General features: G+C 41.1%; 4 protein-coding genes across 11 annotated transcripts in view; all 4 read right to left on the bottom strand.

Moving 5' to 3' along the window:
• Positions 1 to 17978, bottom strand: part of LOC122990858 (protocadherin gamma-C5-like) — a 293120-nt gene that overhangs the window by 212570 nt on the left and 62572 nt on the right. The window contains exon 1 of one of the 8 annotated variants that reach the window (XM_044364417.1): positions 6665 to 9272. The exons of 6 other annotated variants lie outside the window; for them this stretch is intronic. In XM_044364417.1, coding sequence (XP_044220352.1) covers positions 6665 to 9052 — 2388 coding nt within the window. In that variant the 5' untranslated portion in view covers positions 9053 to 9272. Of the gene's footprint in view, positions 1 to 6664; positions 9273 to 17978 lie in introns of those variants that run through there. One more of the 8 variants, XM_044364425.1, reaches the window with a different exon arrangement.
• LOC122990897 (protocadherin beta-16-like) lies at positions 1431 to 3877 on the bottom strand. Its single transcript, XM_044364466.1, has one exon. It carries the CDS (start codon positions 3795 to 3797, stop codon positions 1431 to 1433), a length of 2367 nt encoding a protein of 788 aa, XP_044220401.1. The 5' UTR covers positions 3798 to 3877.
• LOC122990922 (protocadherin beta-15-like) lies at positions 10485 to 13075 on the bottom strand. Its single transcript, XM_044364499.1, has one exon. The coding sequence runs from the start codon at positions 13017 to 13019 to the stop codon at positions 10485 to 10487; it is 2535 nt and encodes an 844-aa protein (XP_044220434.1). The 5' UTR covers positions 13020 to 13075.
• On the bottom strand, positions 14526 to 17185 carry LOC122990920 (protocadherin gamma-A11-like). The gene is made up of 2 exons (XM_044364493.1): positions 14655 to 17185; positions 14526 to 14534 (listed from the first exon to the last, which is right to left on the bottom strand). Exons 1-2 carry the CDS (start codon positions 17043 to 17045, stop codon positions 14526 to 14528), a joined length of 2400 nt encoding a protein of 799 aa, XP_044220428.1. The 5' UTR covers positions 17046 to 17185.

The raw sequence follows: 17978 nt of genomic DNA, 5'->3' as shown, positions 1-17978 counted from the left end.
AGCAGCCAGTCTGCTAGATACCACAATAACACTGGACTAAAGTGTAAGACCAGTGCCTGCCACAAATTTTAAGCAACAAAGTCAAATATTGTAAATGTCATATAATAGAAAATGTCCACACATTATTTCCACTGCAACAATCATATGATTGTGTACGAGATGTCATTTAGTACTGACAGTCATTCTATTAAAACTGGTTACTACAACTCAGTTACATTGCTCATTGTAAGTTGCTGATTAGTGATTTATATATTAATTTTGAATTGCTATGAAACCATTTGTTTCATAGAGACTTTTAGGGTACTGCAGGCGGTTGTTTGATTTGTTTAGATATAAGCTGCCACAGAATCTGTACTATTGTTAATATAATAAGAAATGAAAACTACACACTAACAACAATACAAGAAAAGACATCTTAAAAAAGAAATATCACTGTGTCATACATTATGCAGGCCAAACAACATCAACAACAAGATCCATCATCAATGATGAGTCTCAACTTCATATCCAGAACTCAATAATTTTCCTGAATACCCTGTTAATGCCTGGAGTGAATTCATATGTAACATGCCATATTTTCTGAAGCACTAAAAAGCCACATGACACATCCTGACAGTTTGCTCTAAAAAAATAATTCTCATGGTCTGAATAAAGTACACACAGTGACCATACAGAGCAAGCCAGTTAGTGACTCTGACAGAGATTCAATACTATGACAGGTTGGCTTTCTCTCCATAGAGTAAAAACTAAACATGGAGGAGCAGCATCCCATTTTTATGCAACACATATCTGGAAAAAACTCCAAGAAAACTTGAGGTCTGCTCAAACTTTCATTTGTTTTAAATCAAGGCTTAGAACTTTTCTGTTTACCAGTGCCTTTTGATAATGAAATTTTAGGGGTTTTTTTTATTCATATCTTGCACTATACTGTAATTTTTATTCTCCTATTGTATCTTATTCTAGTTGAGCTCATTTTTATTTTCAACTTAACTCTTTTATATTCTATTTAAATATGTTTGTTTATAATTTATTGTGTTTCTTTTACATTTCATCTTAGTGTATTTCATGTAAAACACTTTGGATTGTCTTATTGCTGAAAGTTACAACACAAAGAAATGTGCCTTGCCTTGAACAAGTTTGCTGTAACTCTTTTTAAACTTTAGAATAAAGAAACAAAAAATACTTGTATCTAAAGTTAGTTCATTAGTCAATGATTAGTTTTTTTACACATGAAAAAGAATCCTCAACCAATTGCTATGGACAATGCAAAACCTATTTAGACATAAAAGAGAGCAGTTGTGCACAATATTATGCAAAGACAAGACCTACATTTAGGAGAAGTTGGTGGGATATGAGATATCACTAAAATACATGGTCAAAGGTTTTGATGAAAAAGATTTTTATAAATATAATAGTATGCCACAGGCTATTCATACCTGCAAGGACCCATCTGATTCCCCAAACACCTCATCAAAGTCTGATGGACTTTTCCTCAGAGTCTGGTCAGCAGGCAGAGTGTTGTCATTGTAAGATGTCACGAACTTAAAGTCACTGGTTCTAGATCCTGTTGTCAAGTAGGCGTCATAATTATAAGTGCTGCGTAAAGTTCCTGTGCCGTCAACATCTGCGTAATTAGGAGGGAGATAAGCGCTGGGGATGGCAACTGCTCCATCAAACAACAGTCTGGGCTTTCTCCTGCGACAAAACCTCACACCCAGGATGATGATGATAAAAGTAAGAAAAAAGGTGGACACAGACACCAGTGCGATGATCAGATAAGAGGTCAGTTTAGAATTCTTCTCATCATAAGAAATATCCTTCAGTTCTGGGACCTCAGCCAAGTTATCAGAAATAAGTAAATACATGGAACAGGTGGCAGAGAGAGAGGGCTGTCCGTTATCTTTCACTGACACAATAAGGTTCTGTTTCATGCTGTCAGATTCAGAAATGTCCCGCTGTGTCCTGATCTCTCCGCTGTGGAGACCAATACTGAAAAGTCCCGGATCAGTGGATTTGACTATATGATAGGACAGCCAGGCGTTCTGTCCGGAGTCCGCGTCCACCGCTATCACTTTGGACACCAGAGAGCCTCCGTGTGCAGCTTTGGGGACCAGCTCGGTCATGAAGGTGTTGCCCTCCGGGGCGGGGTACAGTATCTGAGGAGAGTTGTCATTCACATCAGATATGAACACACTGACGGTCACGTTGCTGCTGAGCGGAGGAGAACCGTTGTCTCTGGCCATCACGTGCACTTTAAAACTCCTGAACTGTTCATAATCAAACGACCTCACAGCGTGGATCACCCCCGTGTCTCCGTTAACAGATAGATAGGAGGACACCGGGGCTCCGTTCACCTCACCAGGTAACAGAGAATAAATCACTGTACCGTTCTGTCTCCAGTCAGGGTCTCGAGCAGTAACGGAACATAAAGTGGAGCCGGGTTTGTTATTTTCAGTCACATATGCGCTGTAGGTCAGTTCCTCAAACACAGGTGGGTTGTCGTTGATGTCTGCTACAGATAACTGAACAGTTTTAGAGGAGGACAGAGGTGGAGAGCCCTCATCAGTGGCAGTGATTGTAATGTTGTAATCAGACACTAGTTCACGGTCCAGTTGTCCTGTGGTCACCAGAGAATAGTAGTTTTTAATAGAAGGAACCAACTTAAAAGGGACATTTTGCTGAATGGAGCAGCGAACTAGTTGGTTATTATCAGAATCTGCATCCTGCACGTTAATGATGCCCACCTCTGTACCAGGTGACACGTTCTCCGGTACCGGATTAGCCAGAGATTTCACATAGATTACAGGTATGTTGTCATTCACATCAGTGATAGAGATGATTACCTTGGCGTATGATGATAGCCCTAACCCATCTTTTGCTTTAACGCGAATTTCAAACGATGTGGTAGTTTCATAGTCAATTGTACCGATTACTCTTATCTCACCCACTTTACGGTCAATACTAAATATCTTCTTCACATCCTCTGAAACATGTCCAAAGTCATAACTCACATCTCCATTCACCCCCTCGTCTGCATCACTTGCGCTCACTGTGACCACTACAGTGTCTAAAGGAGAGTTTTCAGGCAAACTGGCTTCATAAACGGCCTGGCTAAACACTGGGGCGTTATCATTAGCATCCAGCACAGTGACGTGTATGGCTACTGTACCTGATCTCTGAGGAGAGCCACCGTCTAAAGCTGTAAGGAGCAAATTAATTTCCTGTTGTTTTTCACGATCAAGCTCTTTATCCAGAACAAGCTCTATCATGTTTCCATCAACCATCAACACAAAATTATCATTCTTTTTAAGGCTGTACTGCTGGACTGAATTTTGTCCTACATCCGCATCGTGCGCCTCTTCTATCACAAAACGAGCTCCTCTGACTGTCGACTCTCGGATTTCTAGATTTATCAATTCTTCGTTAAATTGTGGCGAGTTATCATTAATATCCTGAATGTGTAGACTGAATGAATGAAGCTCCAGAGGATTCTCCAGTACAAGATCGCGTTTCATTACACATGACAGCTTTTCTCCACAAAGCTCCTCCCGGTCAATCCTGTCGTCAACAATTAAATCTCCAGTACTGCGATTGATGTCACAATAACGTTTACGATTCCCTGCGGCATCAACACGGGCGTTTCTAGAAATCAGTTTACTCGAGTCCAGGTTAAGATCCTTTGCTATGTTCCCGATAAGAGATCCGCGCTTCATTTCCTCCTGAAAGTAATAGCTCACGTCCCCATGCACGGAATGCAAAAAAAAGAAGAAAACGACAAAGCTCATTTTGATCCCCATCACGGGACTGTGTTTGTTACACAAAACGGTCCTCCTGTAGATCACAAATTCGATGAAAATTCTACAGTACAACAAGGAAATCGCAAGCAGTCCACAGTTATTCTGACTGCATTGTAGGATCAAGAGCAACTGAAAAATTATCCCTTTATTGGTCTGCACACCAGAGAGTGGAGTGGAGATATTTCACATAGACTAGCAAATAGCGACACCATGAGTGGAGTTAAGAAATAACAATACTGTATAATAGTTTTTATTTTAAAAGTTTACAATTTTATCCACCTTCTAAATATACTACAGGCTATTGGTATGAGGGGAAAATATAGCTACTGTAACTAAGTTATTTAAGGCATTAAAACACCTTTACAACGGAATATATTAGCAAATATTTTGGAATGCAGTTAAAACGCCACGTCTCCTCAAAAAGTATTATCACGTCTCGTACAGATCAAATCTCTGACAGACCACAGCAAAGGATAACCACATGGATACAATACGTTGTTATAATGTAATCTAAAAATTAAAAAAAAGAAAGAGGGAGAGAGAGAGAGAGACTGATGAATCCACAAACAAATCATATCCTTAGAAAAGCATAAAGACACTATCAAACCTGTACAAAGTGAGTGTCCTGGACAAGAACACTATGAAATCAGAGTTTAATAAAATATTATTACATGGATAGATGGATAGATGGATAGATGGATAGATGGATAGATGGATAGATGGATAGATAGATAGATAGATAGAAAATACATAGAAGTTTGAAATAGCATGCAAAGCCAAACTTAGAAACTTGAAAGTCAAATTCTTGTGAGCTTACATGTGCTGTCTAAAAAAGCAATAAACCACAATAACAACAACTCAGGAATATTTAGAAACACTCAGATGGTACTACCTACAAAGCAAACTGCCACTCAATGGTTAAAAACCCTGTATTTGGACACTTGTTGCTTGAATATGCAGCATCTTATTCAGACTATGTTGAAGCAATCTAAGCATAATGGCGTGTAGCCTATTTAATCAAAACCTTTGACTTCAATGACTTACAAGTCAAGTGACAAATTAAAAGAAAAACCAACAAAGTGTCTTAATAAGGTGTTAGGCCACCACATACAGCCAGAACAGTTTCAATGTGCCTTGGCAATGATTCTATAAGTCTCTGAAGCTCTACTGGAGGGATTCATCCCAAAAGATATTCCCTTATTTGGTGTTTTGATGATGATGGTGGAGAGCGCTGTCTAACAAATTGATCCAAAATCTCCCATAGCTGTTCAATTCGGTTGAGATCTGGTGACTACGAAGGCCATAGCATATGATTCACATAATTTTCATACTCATTAAACCATTCAGTGACCCCTAGTGCCCTATGGATTGGAGCATTGTCATCCTGGAAGAAACCATTCACATCAGTATAGGAATGTTACATCATAGGATAAAGGTGATCACTCAGAACAACTTTTGCAGTGACCCTTCCCTCTAAGGGGACAAGTGGACCCAAACCATGCCAGCAAAATGCCCCCCACAGCACAGCAGAGCCGCCAGATCTAGGGGCAAAGCATTCAGACCTGGACTGGTTTTTCCTTTAATTTGTCACCTGTCTGGACATCTAGTAAGGCGTGTGTTGAACACTAAGTGGATCTAACAAGAACTGCTTTTATTAAACATTCAACAGCTACCCCAAACACTGACAATCACACTCCTCCTGAATATGTTCTCTAAGTACCAGACTCTGACCCCATCAGATTTGGACAGCATCATGAAAAATCAAACAATAATAATATCTTGTCTTTGTTGTACTTATAGCTTCCTTGATATGAATACCTCCCTTTGTGTAATTAATTGACAGGCTGTCATATCCAAATGAGAACTTAATTGAGGACTTTTAAACATAGTTTTATGGGAAAGTGCTCATGGTCCTTACTAGTGAGAAGAAAGAAAGAAAGAAAGAAAGAAAGAAAGAAAGAAAGAAAGAAAGAAAGAAAGAAAGAAAGAAAGAAAGAAAGAAAGAAAGAAAGAAAGAATGAATTAACACCTCCATTTACATCCATATTTTCAATGTACATCTCAGTTGAGGGTAAATAACGTATGTTGAGGAAGTCCTGTGCCATCAACATCTGCATAATAAGGAGGGAGTTAAAGGCTGGGGATGGCCACTGCTCCACCAAACCAGAAACCAGATCACAGAAATGACAGATTCATATAAAAATATCAAATCATGAAATTTCTAAATATTTTGGCAAAGGCTGAATTTGTACAAACCTCGTGAAACAAATTTCATTAAAGGAGAACAAATACAACAGCCTAGAATACATGGTGAGATGATCTCTAAAAATGCATCAGAAAATCAGAGTTCAGCACCAAGGACAGAGTAACAAAGATCGTATTAGAAAAGTGTTGCCTCATTACAACATTCAAATGAGCAACTATGTGATCAGATAGAGACTGATGAACTTAGAGACACAAAGACAACAATTGGTCTGAAAGAATTCTAAAAAGGAGCAAAGAATTGACAGTATTGGAGTGCGTCTCGGTGCGAGATTGCAAGCATACAGGATGCACATGTGTTTGGTGGGTGGGTGGGATGGGCGAGGATTGTTATGAGCCTCTGTAAGAGTTGCTATAAAAGTTGGTAAGTGTCATTATATGAATCTTGTTCAGGAAAAAGTAAACAAATGCAAAGGCTGTCATATTTAAAGCGTAACTTTTAATGCGAGGATTGATCTAAACAAAATATATCAAGAAAAGGTGAGTTCTAGAGTATTTAGGAACCACTATGAATGCTTAACAAAGAAAGAGAGTCAAAAGAAAGCACCAGAAGGGTTTTTGCAGGACAGAGAACACGATTTAAGTGACATTAAATGTATGCGTACCTCAGGAGAGCGATCACAATCTCCAAACACTTCAGCAAAGTCTGATGGACTTTTTCTCAGAGTCTGGTCAGCAGGCAGAGTGTTGTCATTGTAAGATGTCACGAACTTAAAGTCACTGGTTCTGGACCCTGTTGTCAAGTAGGCGTCATAATTATAAGTGCTGCGTAAAGTTCCTGTGCCGTCAACGTCTGCGTAATTAGGAGGAAGATAAGCGCTGGGGATGGCAACTGCTCCATCAAACAACAGTCTGGGCTTTCTCCTGCGACAAAACCTCACACCCAGGATGATGATAATGAAGGTCAGGAAAAACGTAGAAACGGACACCAGCGCGATGATCAGATAAGAGGTAAGTTTGGAATTCTTCTCATCATAAGAAATATCCTTCAGTTCTGGGACCTCAGCCAAGTTATCAGAAATAAGTAGATACATGGAACAGGTGGCAGAGAGAGAGGGCTGTCCGTTATCTTTCACTGACACAATAAGGTTCTGTTTCATGCTGTCAGATTCAGAAATGTCCCGCTGTGTCCTGATCTCTCCGCTGTGGAGACCAATACTGAAAAGTCCCGGATCAGTGGATTTGACTATATGATACGACAGCCAGGCGTTCTGTCCGGAGTCCGCGTCCACCGCTATCACTTTGGACACCAGAGAACCTCCGTGTGCAGCTTTGGGGACCAGCTCGGTCATGAAGGAGTTGCCCTCCGGGGCGGGGTACAGTATCTGAGGAGAGTTGTCATTCACATCAGATATGAACACACTGACGGTCACGTTGCTGCTGAGCGGAGGAGAACCGTTGTCTCTGGCCATCACGTGCACTTTAAAACTCCTGAACTGTTCATAATCAAACGACCTCACAGCGTGGATCACCCCCGTGTCTCCGTTAACAGATACATAGGAGGACACCGGGGCTCCGTTAACCTCACTGGGTAACAGAGAATAAATCACTGTACCGTTTTGTCTCCAGTCAGGGTCTCGAGCAGTAACGGAACATAAAGTGGAGCCAGGTTTGTTATTTTCAGTCACATATGCGCTGTAGGACTTTTCCTCAAATACAGGTGGGTTGTCGTTGATGTCTGCTACAGATAACTGAACAGTTTTAGAGGAGGACAGAGGTGGAGAGCCCTCGTCAGTGGCAGTGATTGTAATGTTGTAATCAGACACTAGTTCACGGTCCAGTTGTCCTGTAGTCACCAGAGAATAGTAGTTTTTAATAGAAGGAACCAACTTAAGAGGGACGTTTTGTTGAATGGAGCAGCGGACCTGTCGGTTATTCTCAGAGTCCCTGTCCTGCACATTAATGATGCCCACCTCTGTACCAGGTGACACATTCTCTGGTATGGGGTTGGTCAGTGATTTCAGATGTATAACTGGCGCGTTGTCATTCATATCAGTAATTTCAATAATTAATGTTGCATATGACGCCAATCCCAGACCATCTTTTGCGCTGATCTGCATTTCGTATGATGATTCTTTTTCATAATCAATAGATCCAGCCACTTTGACCTCTCCTGTTTTAGGGTTTAGAGAGAAGATTTGGTTTTCATCTGAAACATGGTCAAATCCATAAGTAACTTCACCATTCACTCCTTCGTCTGCATCAGTAGCAGTCACTGTGATCACAACAGTATCGAGAGGAGAGTTTTCAGGCAGACTGGCTTTAAAGACGGTCTGGCTAAACACTGGTACATTATCATTAGCATCCAGTACAGTGACGTGTATGACTACAGTGCCTGATCTCTGAGGAGAGCCACCATCAAATGCGGTAAGCAAGAGCGTCATCTCATTTTTATCTTCTCTGTCTAATTCTTTGTCTAAGACTAATTCACCATATTTTCGCCCACCGCCCTTTGTCTTTACATTTAATGAGAAATGATCATTCTGCTGAAGTGAGTAGCCCTGAACAGCATTTTCTCCGATGTCTCCATCATGAGCCTCATCCAAGGGAAAACGTGAACCCTTGACGGCCGATTCCCGTATTTCAAATCTAAGTGAATCCTCTTTAAACTGCGGTGAATTGTCATTGATATCTTGAACGCGGATGTTAATACGGTGCAGTTCTAATGGATTTTCCAGAACAAGTTCTTGTTTTAAAACACACGATACTTTTTTTCCACAAAGCCCTTCTCTGTCAATCCTTTCTTGTACAATCAAGTCTCCGGTATTGAGATTAACTCCGCAGTACTTAACGTTGTTATCCTCCGTATCGATACGGGCCTTGCGAGCGGACAGTCTGCCCAAATCGAGTCCCAGATCTTTAGCGATATTTCCAATTACAGATCCACGTTTTATCTCCTCGGGAATAGAGTAGCTGACGTCTCCATAGACGGGGTGGACGACAAGAAAAATACAAGCAAGGCCGTAATGCAGCGCAAACCTCCTGAATCCCATTGTTACTACGAGACAGAGTCACACATTCAAAACTCTTCCTAAGCAGGTCAAAATATATCACCAGTGTATTCGATATTTCTTCTTATCAACAAAAATAGTCGGTGCAGTCACACATGAAGCGTTTGTAGTCAGCTGCGGTACAATACCAGAATCAGGCTTTAAATTCGTTGTCAGAGAAGGGTGGAGAATGAACGTGTCTTCTCGTTTGCTGGTACACACTGACACCATGAGTATTTCTTTAGACATAACAAGACCATTTGTGATTTATTTTTTTATTTTTTAAAGATAGGCAAATTCACAAAAACATGAATTTGTTTTAACTATGTCTCGGGAAACCCCCCATTTCACAACCACGTTGGTATGTGAATAACATGAAAAAGCACAGTAAGTATATTATGTCCGAAGAAAAAGGGGTGAAAACTTTTTAGATTTCATTGTAGATGTTTCATTTTAACTCAGAACTACACATGCTGCATGAGAACTGATGTCCACAAATCTGCTTTTCCTTCTTGATGAAATGGTTGTTGTACTGTTCCTCCCTTTCTTCACATTTCCACCTTACTGATAGAATGAAGTAAAACACAGGGAAATGTTACCTTATTTTGCACACTTCCTGCGAGAACGCAATTTTCCTTTGTAAATTTACAGATTTAAAGCACGCGGCATAAACTATTTCTCATATTAGAGCACACCTCAGAAAAGCTAGACTCCTCAAAACAGAACAAGTTAACAGCGGCTCCATTTTAAATTTGTTCATACTGCTGTAATGCCGAGTCCCACTATCCGTTAACATTAATATACTTCGAATGAGTATCAAACCTGAAGAGGCTCTAACAATGAAGCCAGATCGTCAAAATCATCAAATCATGAAATATCTAAACATTTTGGCAAAGGTTGTATTTGTACAAATCTCCTGAAACAAATTTCATCAAAGGAGAACAAAGACAACAGCCTAGAATACATGGGGGGATTACTTCTAAAAATGCATCAGAAAATCAGAGTTCAGCACCAAGGACAGAGTAACAAGGATCGTATTGGAAAAGTTTTGACTCATTACAACATTCAAATGAGCAACTATGTGATCAGATAGAGACTGATGAACTTAGAGACAAGAAAAACAACAATTGGTCTAAAAGAAGTCTAAAAAGGTGCAAAGAATTGACAGTACTGGTGTGTGTCTGGGTGCATGCATACGGGATGCACGTGTGTGTGTGTGTGTGTGTGTGTGTGTGTGTGTGTGTGTGTGTGTGTGTGTGTGTGTGTGTGTGTGTGTGTGTGTGTGTGTGTGTGGATTGTTATGAGCCTCTGTAAGTTGCTGTAAAAGCTGTTCGGTCTCATTATGCGAGTCTTGTTTAGGACAAAGTAAACAAATGCAAGGGGAGGATTGATCTAAGAACAAACTAAAATCAAGAAAAGCTGACGTCTAGAGTCTTTAGGAACCACCATGAATGCCTGAACAGCTCTCGAACATATTCAATTTTTTGAATAACAACCGCAGAAAAGAACAATGCAACTGAAAAGAGTCAAAACGGAGACGGAGAACACGAGTTGACTGAAAAAAATGTGTGCGTACCTCAGGAGAGCGATCACAATCTCCAAACACCTCAGCAAAGTCTGATGGACTTTTCCTCAGAGTCTGGTCAGCAGGCAGAGTGTTGTCATTGTAAGATGTCACGAACTTAAAGTCACTGGTTCTGGATCCTGTTGTCAAGTAGGCGTCATAATTATAAGTGCTGCGTAAAGTTCCTGTGCCGTTAACATCTGCGTAATTAGGAGGGAGATAAGCGCTGGGGATGGCAACTGCTCCATCAAACAACAGTCTGGGCTTTCTCCTGCGACAAAACCTCACACCCAGGATGATGATAATGAAGGTCAAAAAAAATGTGGACACAGACACCAGCGCGATGATCAGATAAGAGGTCAGTTTGGAATTCTTCTCATCATAAGAAATATCCTTCAGTTCTGGGACCTCAGCCAAGTTATCAGAAATAAGTAAATACATGGAACAGGTGGCAGAGAGAGAGGGCTGTCCGTTATCTTTCACTGCCACAATGAGGTTCTGTTTCATGCTGTCAGATTCAGAAATGTCCCGCTGTGTCCTGATCTCTCCGCTGTGGAGACCAATACTGAAGAGTCCCGGATCAGTAGATTTGACTATATGATAGGACAGCCAGGCGTTCTGTCCGGAGTCCGCGTCCACCGCTATCACTTTGGACACCAGAGAGCCTCCGTGTGCAGCTTTGGGGACCAGCTCGGTCATGAAGGAGTTGCCCTCCGGGGCGGGGTACAGAATCTGAGGAGAGTTGTCATTCACATCCGATATGAACACACTGACGGTCACGTTGCTGCTGAGCGGAGGAGAACCGTTGTCTCTGGCCATCACGTGCACTTTAAAACTCCTGAACTGTTCATAATCAAACGACCTCACAGCGTGGATCACCCCCGTGTCTCCGTTAACAGATACATAGGAGGACACCGGGGCTCCGTTCACTTCACCAGGCAACAGAGAAAAAATCACTGTACCGTTTTGTCTCCAGTCGGGGTCTCGAGCACTAACGGAACATAGAGTAGAGCCAGGTTTGTTATTTTCAGTCATATATGCGCTGTAGGACTGTTCCTCAAACACAGGTGGGTTGTCGTTGATGTCTGCTACAGATAACTGAACAGTTTTAGAGGAGGACAGAGGTGGAGAGCCCTCGTCTGTGGCAGTGATTGTAATGTTGTAATCAGACACTAGTTCACGGTCCAGTTGTCCTGTAGTCACCAGAGAATAGTAGTTTTTAATAGAAGGAACCAACTTAAAAGGGGCATTATGCTGAATGGAGCAGCGGACCTGTCGGTTATTCTCAGAGTCCCTGTCCTGCACGTTAATGATGCCCACCTGTGTACCAGGTGACACATTCTCAGGTATGGAATTGGTGAGTGATTTTAGATATATTACAGGGGCGTTATCATTCACATCAGTGATATCAATAATTACTTTTGCCTCTGAAGAGAGGCCATAACCATCTTTGGCCTCAACAAACACTTCATATTTCCGTCCCTCTTCATAATCTATGTCACCTATCACAATAATTTCTCCTGTTTTCTGACCTAATGAAAAAAGATTTTGAGATTTTTCGGAGAATCTGCTAAATTCATATGTCACCTCTCCATTGACACCTTCGTCTGCGTCTGATGCACTTACGGTGATAATTGGGGATTTCAAAGGTGAGTTTTCCGGTAACGTGGCTGTATATACGGCCTGAGTGAAAACTGGGGCGTTATCATTAGCATCAAGCACAATGACGTGTATGACTACAGTCCCGGATCTCTGAGGAGAGCCACCATCTACAGCCGTAAGCAATAATTTCATTTCCTGCTGCTCCTCTCGGTCTAACTCCTTATCTAAAACCAGCTCACTATATTTTCTACCAGCACTTGTTGTCTGAATACTGAACACAAAATGGTCGTTTTGTTGCAAAATGTAGCTTTCAACAGAATTCTTGCCTATATCTGCATCGTGTGCTGCATTAATGCGATATCTCGCTCCTTTGTCAGCTGACTCTCTAATTTCTAGCTTCACCATATCTTTGGGGAAAACTGGTGAATTATCGTTTACGTCTTGCACCTGCAGGGACAACCGATGTAACTCCAAGGGATTCTCCAAAAGCAAGTCGAATTTAAGAACACATGAAGGCTTTTCTCCACAATGCTCCTCTCTGTCTATTCGTTCCTCAACGAATAAATCCCCGCTTCGAAGGTTAATCCCGCAATACTGTCTGTCGTTTCCTTCCATGTCAACACGAGCTTTGCGAGCAGACAGTCTGCCCACCTCCAGTCCGAGATCCTTGGCAATATTTCCAATAACAGATCCGCGTTTCAGCTCCTCCTGTACAGAGTAGCTCAGGTCTCCGTGTGCGTTATGCACCACAAGAAAGAAAAAGACAAAGCCAAAGCTTTGAAGAACGCGCCTCCTGTGAATCATCCTCAGACAGTATTACACAAATTAAAACACGGTAGTTTCAAACATGAGAAATACGTTATTCGATGATTACATATATGTTCCTCCCAAACATTTGTCTTCTGTGTGAAAGGATATAGTGAACGCAGGGGTGGTCGTATCCAGTAATGGGTGGTGTGCAAAATAGGCTGAACATTTAACTCCTTAGCTGGTCTATAGTGACACCGTGAGTATAAATCAAGTATAACAGTTTTACTGAAGTGGTGCAATTTTTTTAAGAAATTAACACGTCGTTTGATTTTAAGGCTTGAATAAAAACGATTTTAATAAGGTAATCAAAGTGTCACGAGTAGCTTCTATGTCTTTTTGTTCATTTCTTTAAGTGATATATGTGTTCTTTGTCTCATGAGGCTTCATAAAAGAGATTGCGTCTCCTCCTAAAGCAATCTACCTAAAGTATTTCATAACACAACGTTCCCCAAATATTAAACGATGTTTGACCACAGATCATGTCCTTCTGAGTTCCATGCTCAATACTCCAGGTTCGCTGAGAAACTAATATCAAGTATAATCTCGCGCGCTCTCTTTCTCAGGATAAAAGATAATACATTCCATTATTTTTGTTGAAACATGAAAATCTCTACCTCCAGCTTCCTTAAAAGACTACTTGAATTGCTTAACACTATCTGATTAAACACCACTGATGTATCCAAAAACAACACAAATACAGATATGCCAAATAGATGCTAGAGAGTATGCACTTTATGCTACGACGGTGGAAAGAATACGCTTCTGACAAATTTTTCGGTGGGATTTAAAACAAAGGCTTGCAACGATTCTTCTGGCAAATTAGACAAAAGTTGATAACTGTAAATTTAAGGTAATTCCTACATAAGATATAATTACAGACATGAAAGCTTACTCGCTGGCCGGAAACATTTCACTTATTTCACCGACGTGATTTCACTCCTCCCTGTTTTTTTCCTCACAGTAAAATGTAGCTGCAATACAGAGTTCAAATGTGACTCTAAACGTGGACATAGACCTCTCAGGTTAAATTGACAAAGTTGTTATGAAAACTATAGTCTAAATAATTTCAAAAGGAAGAAGAAAAGACAGGTAAGTTGCTCTTGAAAATGCATCACAAAAGCATCAGCGAGGTTCAGCACCAAGGACAGAGACACAAAGAACAAGATGTAGCTCTACTCTCAAGGCAACGCCGAGACCCCAATTCAGTGTTATCAATAATGGTATTTTCAGAAAAAATATAAGAGTAACAACATGAACAGCCTCTACTCGAATGACCACAGAATTGGAAGTATCAATATGCTACGTTGGAAAACTCTAAGCGATTGAAAAATAGCAAATAAAACATTATTATTTAACATACTCCACAATGCATAGTCACGTCTGCTTTAGAAACAAATTAATGCAATTACTATACAGTGGACCACTCCATTTATAGTTAAAATAATTTACACAAGATAGCTTGACAAATACAGCCATCAAAAGCCTGAATCAATTCATGTGTTACACTGTCTAAATAAATTAAAATAAAGAAAACGGACAAGAAAGGGAAGTGCAAATTGTAACCGAAAAGGTATTCGCTGAATCCTTAATGTACAAGTACATCAAACGATATGTAGCACCTGGTCCTACCTCAGGAGAGCGATCACAATCCCCAAACACCTCAGCAAAGTCTGATGGACTTTTCCTCAGAGTCTGGTCAGCAGGCAGAGTGTTGTCATTGTAAGATGTCACGAACTTAAAGTCACTGGTTCTCGATCCTGTTGTCAAGTAGGCGTCATAATTATAAGTGCTGCGTAAAGTTCCTGTGCCGTCAACATCTGCGTAATTAGGAGGGAGATAAGCGCTGGGGATGGCAACTGCTCCATCAAACAACAGTCTGGGCTTTCTCCTGCGACAAAACCTCACACCCAGGATGATGATAATGAAGGTCAGAAAAAAAGTGGACACAGACACCAGCGCGATGATCAGATAAGAGGTCAGTTTGGAATTCTTCTCATCATAAGAAATATCCTTCAGTTCTGGGACCTCAGCCAAGTTATCAGAAATAAGTAAATACATGGAACAGGTGGCAGAGAGAGAGGGCTGTCCGTTATCGTTCACTGACACAATGAGGTTCTGTTTCATGCTGTCAGATTCAGAAATGTCCCGCTGTGTCCTGATCTCTCCGCTGTGGAGACCAATACTGAAGAGACCTGGATCAGTAGATTTGACTATATGATAGGACAGCCAGGCGTTCTGTCCGGAGTCCGCGTCCACCGCTATCACTTTGGACACCAGAGAACCTCCATGTGCAGCTTTGGGGACCAGCTCCGTCATGAAGGAGTTGCCCTCCGGGGCGGGGTACAGTATCTGAGGAGAGTTGTCATTCACATCCGATATGAACACACTGACGGTCACGTTGCTGCTGAGCGGAGGAGAACCGTTGTCTCTGGCCATCACGTGCACTTTAAAACTCCTGAACTGTTCATAATCAAAAGACCTCACAGCGTGGATCACCCCCGTGTCTCCGTTAACGGATACATAGGAGGACACCGGGGCTCCGTTCATCTCACCAGGTAACAGAGAATAAATCACTGTACCGTTTTGTCTCCAGTCGGGGTCTCGAGCACTAACGGAACATAAAGTGGAGCCAGGTTTGTTATTTTCAGTCACATATGCGCTGTAGGACTGTTCCTCAAATACAGGTGGGTTGTCGTTGATGTCTGCTACAGATAACTGAACAGTTTTAGAGGAGGACAGAGGTGGAGAGCCCTCGTCAGTGGCAGTGATTGTAATGTTGTAATCAGACACTAGTTCACGGTCCAGTTGTCCTGTAGTCACCAGAGAATAGTAGTTTTTAATAGAAGGAACCAACTTAAAAGGGACGTTTTGTTGAATGGAGCAGCGGACCTGTCGGTTATTCTCAGAGTCTCTGTCCTGCACATTAATGATGCCCACCTCTGTACCAGGTGACACATTCTCAGGTATGGAATTAGTCAGTGATTTTATGTGTATAACTGGTGCGTTGTCATTTATATCGGTAACTTCAATAATTAATGTTGCATATGAAACTAATCCCAGACCATCTTTTGCACTTATCTGCATTTCATATGATGACACTTTCTCATAATCAATAGCACCAGCTACTCTCACCTCCCCCGTTTTAGAGTGTAATGAAAATGCATTGCTATCTTCACCTGAAACATGATCAAATCCATAGGTAATTTCGCTATTTAAACCTTCGTCTGCATCAGTAGCACTCACTGTGATCACAACAGTATCGAGAGGAGAGTTTTCAAGCAAACTGGCTTTATAGACGGTCTGGCTAAACACTGGTACATTATCATTAGCATCCAGTACAGTGACGTGTATGACTACAGTGCCTGATCTCTGAGGAGAGCCACCATCAAATGCGGTAAGCAAGAGCGTCATCTCATTTTTATCTTCTCTGTCTAATTCTTTGTCTAAGACTAATTCGCAGTATTTTCGTCCGCCGGATTTCGTGTTAACATTTAGTTTAAAATGATCGTTCTGCTGAAGTGAGTAGCTCTGAACAGCATTTTCTCCGATGTCTCCATCGTGAGCCTCTCCAAGAAGAAAGCGTGCACCCTTGACGGCCGATTCCCGTATTTCAAATCTAAGTGAATCCTCTTTAAACTGCGGTGAATTGTCATTGATATCTTGAACGCGGATGTTAATACGGTGCAGTTCTAATGGATTTTCCAGAACAAGTTCTTGTTTTAAAACACACGATACTTTTTTTCCACAAAGCCCTTCTCTGTCAATCCTTTCTTGTACAATCAAGTCTCCGGTATTGAGATTTACTCTGCAGTACTTAACGTTGTTATCCTCCGTATCGATACGGGCCTTGCGAGCGGACAGTCTGCCCAAATCGAGTCCCAGATCTTTAGCGATATTTCCAATTACAGATCCACGTTTCATCTCTTCGGGAATAGAGTAGCTGACGTCTCCATAGACGGGGTGGACGACAAGAAAAATACAAGCAAGGCCGTAGTGCAGCGCAAACCTACTGAATCCCATTGTTACTGCCAGACAGAGTCACACATTCAAAACTCTTACTAAGCAGGTCAAAATATATCACCAGTGTATTCGAGATTCCTTCTCATTAACAAAAATAGTCGTTGCAATCACTCACGGAGCGTTTGCAGTCAGCTGCGGTACAATACCAGAATCAGGCTTTAAATTCGTTGTCAGAGAAGGGTGGAGAATGAACGTGTCTTCTCGTTTGCTGGTACACACTGACACCATGAGTATTTCTTTAGACATGACAAGACCATGTGTGATTTCCTTTTTTTTCTTTTTAAAAATAGGCAAATTCAGTGGCCCGTATTCATATAAAAATGAAAAAAGTAACATTTACTATTTTAGGTTTACCTTACCATGGCTATTGAGACGAGCTATAACACCACTGACTCATTTGATGTTGGAAAAAACCCACTAAAACATAAATTTGATTTAACTGTGTGCCGGGAAACCCCCCATTTCTCATCAACGTTGGTGAGTGAAAAATATGAAAAAACACAGTAACTATATTATGTCCGAAGAAAAAGGGTGAAAACTTTCATTTCGAATTCATTTTAGATGTTTCATTTTAACTCAGAACTACACATGCTGCATGGGAACTGATGTCAAAAACTCTGCTGTCTCTTCTTGATGAAATGGTTGTCGCACTTTTCCTCCCTTTCTGCACTTTCTTCACATTTCCACCTCACTGCTGGGATGAAGTAAAACACAGGGAAATGTAACCTTATTCTGTTCACATCCTACGAGAAAGCATTTCTTACTTCATAAATTTACAGATTTAAAGCACGTGCCATCGATTATTTGTCCTATTAGAGCACACCTCAGAAAAGCCATACTCCTCAAAACAGAACAAACTAACACAGCGGCTCCATTTTAAATTTGTTCATACTGCTGCAATGCCGAGTCCCACTATCTGTTAACATTAATAAA

This window comes from Thunnus albacares, chromosome 10, assembly GCF_914725855.1.
Source record: "Thunnus albacares chromosome 10, fThuAlb1.1, whole genome shotgun sequence".
Classification (NCBI taxonomy): domain Eukaryota; kingdom Metazoa; phylum Chordata; class Actinopteri; order Scombriformes; family Scombridae; genus Thunnus; species Thunnus albacares.
Note: the sequence above shows the minus strand (reverse complement) of the source record. Positions and strands in the feature narration are given on the sequence as shown.

Bases quoted from the DNA above. Each gene is read 5' to 3' on its own strand.
- LOC122990920 (XM_044364493.1), bottom strand. From the start codon at position 17,045: ATGGGATTCAGTAGGTTTGCGCTGCACTACGGCCTTGCTTGTATTTTT.
- LOC122990897 (XM_044364466.1), bottom strand. From the start codon at position 3,797: ATGGGGATCAAAATGAGCTTTGTCGTTTTCTTCTTTTTTTTGCATTCC.
- LOC122990922 (XM_044364499.1), bottom strand. From the start codon at position 13,019: ATGATTCACAGGAGGCGCGTTCTTCAAAGCTTTGGCTTTGTCTTTTTC.